Source organism: Hyposmocoma kahamanoa, unplaced genomic scaffold (assembly GCF_003589595.1).
Source record: "Hyposmocoma kahamanoa isolate Upper Pololo Valley unplaced genomic scaffold, ASM358959v1 92, whole genome shotgun sequence".
In the NCBI taxonomy this organism is placed as follows: domain Eukaryota; kingdom Metazoa; phylum Arthropoda; class Insecta; order Lepidoptera; family Cosmopterigidae; genus Hyposmocoma; species Hyposmocoma kahamanoa.
In genome coordinates this window covers 7,642,321-7,651,236 of record NW_020654748.1, presented here as the reverse complement: position 1 = coordinate 7,651,236, position 8,916 = coordinate 7,642,321, and the positions used below count along the sequence as shown (strand labels likewise).

The window sequence follows — 8,916 nt, the reverse complement described above, 5'->3', positions numbered from 1 at the left end:
ATATAAAGCCATGACCTGTTCTTCTAAAACTACACTCACCGGCACATTTATAGGAACACGGTAGAATCCCCAAAAAATGCAGTGTGCTTTCAAAAGTCTGACTGGATATTTTAATTTTTTAATTTTAGATCTAATTTGATACTAAAACATTAGTCGACTGTCATTTCTTTCGTTCATTTGTTTCAACTTCCTACTAGTACTGGTTTGTCGAGTGGTTGGAGTTTTTTTTTGTTAAAGTTTGATTTAATCAATGTTAAACTGTTGCAATTTTTAAATTTTCAGCTATTTCTGCTTCGTGACAAAAACAAAAAAAATTATTTTCTTTTATTTCCATTTTTTCAATAAAGGTTGTGTAAGGCCCATTACAAAAGCAATTCATCAAAAAACACTTAATAGAATCCGAACAGATAAATCAAAATATTACCGAACCAAACATGCATGTGTGAAGCCGTGGTAGCCTAATGGTTTAACCTACTGCCTCTCAAGAAAAGAGTCGTGCGTTCAAATCCGGGCTCGCACCTCTGAATTCCTCGGAATTTATGTGCGAAATTTAATTTGAAATTTATCATGAGCTTTTCGGTGAAGGAAAACATCGTGACGAAACCTGCACGTTGAAGATCGTTCACAACCCTCGGAAAACGTGTGAACTCCCCAACACGCATTGGGCCAGCGTGGCGGACTACGGCCTAAACCATTGTCTGTAAGAAGACCCGTGCCTAGAAGTGGAACGTATAAATGGGTTGATGATGAAACATGCATGTGTATATTTTGTGGTGGTGGTGGTGGTGGTGTGAAACATGTGTGATTAATTAATACGTGTTAAAATCTTCGCGGCATATTACTTACTGACTCAGACAAAACGTATTAAAATCACCCAACATTAAATATACCAAAACCACCCTGTGCAATTTGCGCACCCTGATAGGTTCCGTCTGAACACTCCATGGCAAATAATAATAGAACGTGTCCCGCAGGCTATGCGCGTTGAATATATTCTAATTTATATAAATATAACCATTGCCATTTTATATTCTCATTTTTTGTTCCGTTAAATGTACCTGTCTATTAATTTACTATCTCACATTGTAATAGAACATTTTTCTATCAGTTTCAGAGACCACGGCGTTGGTATAACTAAGGAGGACTACCTTAAGTTCTTCCACCTGCTAAACAACATAAATGACGTAGATACGGCACTGACTTTCTATCATATTGCCGGTGCGTCCATTGACCAGCCAACTTTGAGGCACGTGGCTCGAACTGTAGCCCATATTGAATTAGACCCCCATGTTATTAATGTCGTATTTACGATATTCGATGAAAACAGTAAGTACTTTTTCATATACTGACCACTATATAGTGATACGTGGTTAAGTAAGGTACTACGTGTCTACGTCGTAGCTGCGTAAGCTACTACGTGGCTACGTAGCCACGATGTGATAACAGACGCTGGTTCCGAGTCCCGTCGAATCGAATTAATTTTTTTTTTGTTTGATCTTTGTATCAATAATATTAACAAATTAGCGGAGTATTTTCACAAAACAATATATGAATATCATGGAACTCAAAACATCGCATCGTGCACAGAACAATAAATATAGTAGAAGTGCTTAGTTTGCGTGCCACGTGCCAACAGTACGCAAAGTTCCACGTATCTGCCATTTTCGCTCGTATCTAGCGTGAAACCTCGAAAATCGTAGAAAAACGCTTATTTTGCTACTTTGGAGTGCAAAAATGATAGCCGCACTTGTAATATCATTTTATGGAGGTTTCTTCTTCTTCTTCTTCTTTTAAATGCTATGGCTCCATAGAAACAAACGATGATTTCGCCAATGTCGAGTAACAAAGACTATGTGCGATACTTCTACTGTATAATGGTACAACCCTATCGGTACCATATCGGTTTATGGAGGTATGTCAATTTTCTGTTCATCTAAATAATTTTATATACCACTACAATACGGTCTCTTCTTTTTGGGAATCTAAGTAAACATCTCGAATTCGTCGTCGTCGTCTATCGATTGACCGCTAGATGGCAGCACATTGATTGAAATTTCAATATAAAGTCAAAACGTCGTAACTGACACCCCAACAGGGTAAAGTTTAAATTATATGAACAGTCCAGAATTTATTTCTTTTAAATAAGAAACTACGACCAATCATTATCAACATTTCACGGTGTTTCAAATTATGAATGTGTGAGTTTTGGCGACAGCGGTTCTGAAAGTAATCGAGGCACTTCCATTGCATTTTTTCTTCCGTAGTTGATATTCAATAAAATGAATAAAGCTACTTTGTGCTGACGAACCAGCCTAAGAACAAGTAGGCATTATTTAAATGGAGAGACAGATTTAGTCATTTCGGACTGTTGAATTACTACCTCTTATCGATTTTAGTTAAAGTATTTAACGTAATCTTTCTGACTGGTTTTTTAATGTCTTTCTATTGTCAATTAAAATCTTTATGTGAAATACTTCTTATGTAATATTCGTTGACGCCAAAAATATAAAAAAGGTAGTGAGCGTTTTCATGGTATCCCTTCTGAATGATTTTAATTATCTTAATAAGTAATTTGATTTAACAAAACCATAATGAGTATAATAGTTTAACCCTTTCCACAATTTATACTTTTTATACAATATTTGTTTACGTCCGGAATAAAATAAGTACCCTACATTTCAATTTAGATAAATGATATCATTATTTAAATTAAACTGTCTCCATAGCCGACCGGTGACCATGCTGGTCTGCCACACAGAGGTCTCGGGTAAGGTTCCCGAACCGGGAGAAATATTAGTATGGCCCACATTTATTTCTCTCGTGAGTTTGGGTGTAATTTGTGATTGTTTATGTGTGTCCATAGCACCCGCGACACAGAGTTTCGCGTTTTAAGTATATATAATCGGAGGCTGACTTGATTCGCTTTATTCTGTGTTAATTATTCCAAATTGACTGTGAACTGGCAATCGGTACCATCTCAATTGTGGGTACTTGACAGGATGAAGAAAAAAATTGTTTACGTCATTTGTATTAAATAAAAATACGTAAATTTGAAATATTTTTATTACACATAGTGTGTATATATTTTTATTTAATAAACCAGATGCTATACAAATGACGCAAACAATTTTTTTCTTCATCACAGTCGAAATGTAACATAGCAATAAGAAGCTGTAGTTGTCCCTAATTGCCATTTCGGCGTTGTATGACAAAACATTTAAACATCCAAACTTTTTTTTTTTTTTTTATTAAAAATGGACGAACTCTTGACCACTACCTAGCCCTAGAGCAAAGATGAGGTCTACGTTGGTACGAGCTCGCCCAGAAGATGCCTATTCAATCGCACCTTGAAAATATTCGGGTTGTATGTACTCGGAAAAATAGACGCAGGCAGGGAATTCCAGTCACGGGCTGTGCGCATTATAAAAGATGACGAAAAGCGCTTAGTACGACTTAAAGGAATATCAACCAGGTGAGGGTGATATCCCGCCGTTCGTCTAGATGTCCGATGGTAAAAGGGGGCGGATGGAATGAGCTGGTGGAGCTCATGGGCACACTCTCCGAAGTATAATCTGTAAAAAACCGACAGACCCGCGACCTTTCGCCGATGGGCTAAACTATGAAGTTTATATTCGAGCTCATCGTCGCCAATAAGCCTCCTGGCTCTGCGATCAATCGAGTCAAGAGCCTCTAGTTGGTATTTCGCTGAGCCATCCCACAGGTGACTGCAATACTCCATGCAAGACCGGACCTGCGCTTTATATAAGGTTAAAAGCTGTCCAGGCGAGAAGTATCGCTTCACCTTGTTAAGGATACCCAGCTTCTTGGCTGCAGTTTGTGCTTTAGACTCTATAGAAGCGCCAAAGTTGAGGTTTGCGCTTAATGTCATGCCAAGAAGCTCTAGGCGGTCGGTAACTGGGACAGATACACCCCGAAAAGTAGGAGTCAGATCAAATGGACTCCTTTTTGCGGAAAAAAGACAGGCCTGCGTTTTGGTGGCGTTGAAGCTGACCAGATTGTTGTCACCCCACTGGGCAACAAGACTTAAGGTCAGGTTCGTTCGCTCTACCATAGCCTCTCTCAGCGAACGAATATCTTCCCTGCCGTCTCTTGCGCTAGACAGATATCTCTCGGTAACTGTACTGTCATCTGCATACCCAACTATACCCGGGACCAATAGGTCATTGATGTGTAGCAGGAAAAGAGTCGCCGAGAGAACAGACCCTTGAGGAACTCCAGCATCAATAGCCATCAAGTCAGATGAGCAGCCTTCAATGACTACTCGAATCGACCGTTCCCCAAGGAAATCTGATATCCAGCTGCAAAAGTCGGCAGGGATGCCGTAAGCAGGAAGCTTGCTCAGCAAACTTGCATGCCAAACCCTGTCGAAGGCCTTTGAGATATCGAGCGATACGGCCAGTGCCTCACCGTGTTTCTCGATGGCCTCGCCCCAGCAATGCGTAACATACACGAGAAGATCCCCAGTTGATCGTCCCCGGCGGAAGCCATATTGACGATCACTGAGTAGGTCATTTATTTCAAGGTATGATAGCAGCTTACCGTTCAGAACTCTTTCCATAACCTTGCAGAGTATGGAAGTTATGGCGATTGGTCTGTAATTACAGGGGTCGGCGCGGCTTCCCTTTTTAGGGACTGGTTGCACATTTGCAAGCTTCCATGATTTAGGCACTATTCTCGTTTTTAGTGAGAGGCGGTACAGACACGTCAGTACAGGAGTTAGCTCAGGCGCGCAAAGCCTCAGTACCCGTGCTGGTATACCATCAGGACCACTGGCCTTATTCACATCTAGACTTCGCAGAGCTCTACGAACCTCTTTTGCGTGGATTGTGACCTCCGGCATTGAAGTGTCACAACGAGGTAAATTTGGTGGATGTTTTGAGCCTGCATCTAAATGCGAATTGCTTGCAAACATTGCAGCAAATAAGTTTGCTTTATCCGTTGCAGAGTGAGCCAGTGATCCGTCAGGTTTCTGCATGGGAGGCAAGGTGGGACGGCAGAAGTTGGATTCAACTGCTTTGGACAGGGACCAGAACTGCTTGCTACCAGGAGGGTAGGATGCAAGCCTGGTCCCGATCCTGCTGATATGGTTGAAAACTATACATAGTAGTGGTATTATTAAAATCTATATACTCAATAACATTTTCTTCTACAGTGGATGGACAACTGAGCAACCGTGAGTTCGTAGCGGTAATGAAGAATAGGCTTCTTCGCGGACTAGAAAAGCCAAAAGACACAGGTTTCGTCAAACTTATGTACTCCCTTATCAAATGCGCTCGGGACACCAAACCCGCGATATTGGATTTTTAACATACATATATAATTTTCTTTGTACGAACAACCACGCGATGCGTTATAAACTACCAGCACAAACGGGTCTTGTCAAATCTAGTTTTAAGCGCCATGTGTCAGCTTACGCAGGATATTTATAACCGACGCCGTGGCCGTGAGTGCGATTTAAGAAATTGCAAAGAAAATTAAAATTAGATAAATGACAACATAGCAGTGAATTATAATTTATACAGTAACCCTTTGGTTAGACTACATCGCGGTTACATCGAGAAAACTCAAGGCGTCAAGAAACCGGTATTAAAAGGTTGCAAAATTAAAGGCTTATTCTACACAGCAGTTGATTATGGACTGCGATAGATAGGTGAATGGCACAAATGTAAATAATATTAATTTATTTGTTATCACTGCCTAATTACAAAAAATATTATATTGCTGCGATGCGTGGTTGCCATAGGAGTTCGTACACGCAACATTGCACATTGCATTAAAGTTGAACCTTGAGTGAAAGCGCGAGGAAAAGTGCTCCCGATTTTAACAAGTAAGTGGAAGTATTTGAAGTCCAAGTATTTATCAGGAAAGATGAAAAATATTTGGGATTAACCTTGATTAGTACTTTTAATGAGTATTATAACGGCCTCTTAACAAAAGTACGTACTTTATAAACATTGCGTACTGAATAAAGCAGAAACAGAAAATTATTCAGTCGAATTACGTAACAGCCATAAAAACATGTCATGGGCGCTTCCGACATGCTCTTGGCCGGTCTTTCCGACAGCATGACACTTTTGTTATTGCTACTTTTATCATAATAGATAGTCAATCACATTTTTACAAAAACCTTTTTAAATTCCGTATTATTGCATCAAAGACACTCGTAAAAACAAGAGAAACAATGACGACATCCTTTGACGACAGAAACATCATACTGCTGCGCTTTATTAATTGGACAGGCAGCTAAAAAAACTCGTACAACAACAGTCGAAAGAATGCAGCCAAAAGTCAACGCCAGGAATAATTGCGCGGGCGATACAAAAAAAAATCTTTCCCACGCAATTACTCGAAGGTCTAGTGGCGCCCTATGCTGTAACATTTGTTTATATACTCAAATATGTCATGTTATAGTGAAACACTTTCTCACGGGGAGTGTATTCAATGTTGTTCTCTGTAAACTTACCTTACTTAATGGACTGTGCAAGTAACCACGGATCTTATGTAAGCTCTCTCTATTTTTTTTATGAATATATTAGACTGAATTGAAGAATCGTCTCAAATTAAGCTAATACGAAACGCTGTAATGTAGAAAATTGTAATAAAATTATAAAGTATTGTAATAAACTTTCTAAGATTCATAAAATTTTTATATGTCTTCGTTCGGTTATTTATGTTTCATTTTATTTATTTTTTATTTTATTTTATTATATATATTATTATAGCCTATTACACGTTTATTTTATAGTAATATATCATACATTGTAAAGGTTGACAAGTTGGATAAGCATGTCCTACATTTTGCGATTTGTTTAAGAACTAATTTGCTCATCACACAACATAAACATTGAAATCAAAATTCGCAACTAGCGCCACAGTTTCAGCAAAAGTAACTTGTCTGCTATAACTACTTGCATTAGCCTTAGAATTGTTCGATTTGAATGGCTTTGTACGCCCGTTATTAAAAGAATCTAAATTTTATTAACCTACGGCTTTTCCGGTTATATTAATTAAAATAATTATTATTAAGCGTTGCGATTTTTAAGTTTAATCAACTTGCGTTTGTTTATGAAAATAGTTAAATAATATTAATGTTTTTTTTTGTAATATTTTTGTCGTATATCGTTTAAAATGCAATATTACTTATTACTTGAACTACATATTATAGTCTATTTAATGTATTAAATTTCAACTACGATATAGTTACCCATTTTAAGGCGACGCCTCGACGAATTTTCCCCTTTTGAATAGTATTTATTATATCTATAAACATAGATTGCCATTGAAGCGTTTGTAGACTATTCGATCTGGTAACTGTATTTAAAAAAACACGATTGTACGTACTACATTTTCACAACAATAATAGTTCTTTATTCATAGGTACCCATAATAAATTAACAAATTACAAATATATTAGGACACAAAAACAATAAAATAAAAGTAACAAATAAAACAATATAATTAAGTCCTGAAATATAATCTGATTATTAGCCATTTCTCATTTGTATGTAATATATGTTGAGTAATATATATGTTGCGTGTGTATGTAATTAAAAAAAAAATTAATCAAATTAATTTATCCACAAACTTTTTTGTGCTTGTTTAAGTTTTAATTCGAGTTTTTCTAAAAAATTGTAGTTTCGAACTTATTCCAAACTAGTAGGAACTATTGTTAATTCGCTTATTCGCGTTAAGAAACTATTTTCCCTTTTCCTCTTTTATACTAGGTATGTTTTCGAGGTAGCGCCTTATAAGCCCATCATTTAGCAAAAATAATCCTACGAACAAGGTGTATCATTTCAGAGCAGTTTGTCTATATTGTGTAATGTGTAATCATCGAGTATAGAACCAGAAGTAGAGACGAAATGTCATTTAATTTGTTTGAAAACTATTCTGCCAAATCATTACGGTGACAACTGCGCTCCGATTGGCCAGCCCCAATTCGAAACAATTGACGGGTGTCGTCAATACACTGTTTTGTAATTAGATGTTTTCTGTTTTTTTTCGATACCACCGGATGGAACAGCCCCCCGTTATTAGTTATATTATTTTTATTACAATAAATACAGAATATTTCTGGAATATACGGGTATGTCTCCGTACAGGGGTCAGTTGTTGGCGCTGGACTATTTGAGCTTTGTAATTTGTGATTTCAGCGCAAACGCCTGATGAGTTGCCATTAGCCTGATGAGTTGCCAGGGATGGATGGCTCTTATTTCGTCTCTATTTCTGGTTATGTACTCGATGTGTGTAATATAAGGATATTTCATATACATTAGGACTCCAAAAGTCTGCGAGACTAGGGACCTGATTCTACCTATGAGTATACTACTTACTAAGAGGACGCCTCTGGATTGGCATAATAACCTAGCCGTTCCATAATAATGTTGTAACTCTACTCAAATTTATAGAACAGCTGATTTTCAGGAGTCACCCTGTATACTCTTGTACAGATTTATTATATTTTTACTTCCGTAATAAAGTTTTTTTTTTATATAATCTTTTATTATTTCCCATTCAATAGATGGGAAATATAAGTTACCGTATTACACAATATTTTTTTCATTAGTTTATAATACGATCATTTGGTAATATGTCGTTAGATATCGATGACAGTACAATTACGATCGGTCTGATCGTAATTGTACGGAAATCTATATTGTGTTGTAACGATTACTTCGATGCAGCAATATGATTGGCCGTTTGTAAATGTAAAATAATTCCTGTGTCATTCACATTTCCTCAATTATACATAAAAGTGGGAAGATAAGTTCGTTGAACTCGAAAATATTCCCGATTATATATATAGCTACAACTAAGTGTCTATGATACTCAATACTGTGTCATGTTTTGTACGTGTGGAATAGAAGAGCAATGAACTACATCCACCATGCGGAC

At 37.3% G+C, this 8,916-nt stretch overlaps 1 protein-coding gene across 1 annotated transcript in view; it reads left to right on the top strand.

Moving 5' to 3' along the window:
- The window catches only part of LOC113236668 (calcium uptake protein 1 homolog, mitochondrial-like), a 40,288-nt gene extending 33,616 nt beyond the window's left edge, over positions 1-6,672 (top strand). Inside the window, exons 9-10 of the mRNA XM_026472829.1 lie at positions 1,093-1,326; positions 5,174-6,672. Of these exons, the coding sequence (XP_026328614.1) occupies positions 1,093-1,326; positions 5,174-5,328 (389 nt within the window). The 3' untranslated portion in view covers positions 5,329-6,672. The remainder of the gene's footprint in view (positions 1-1,092; positions 1,327-5,173) is intronic.
- Positions 6,673-8,916: the final 2,244 nt, after the last annotated feature.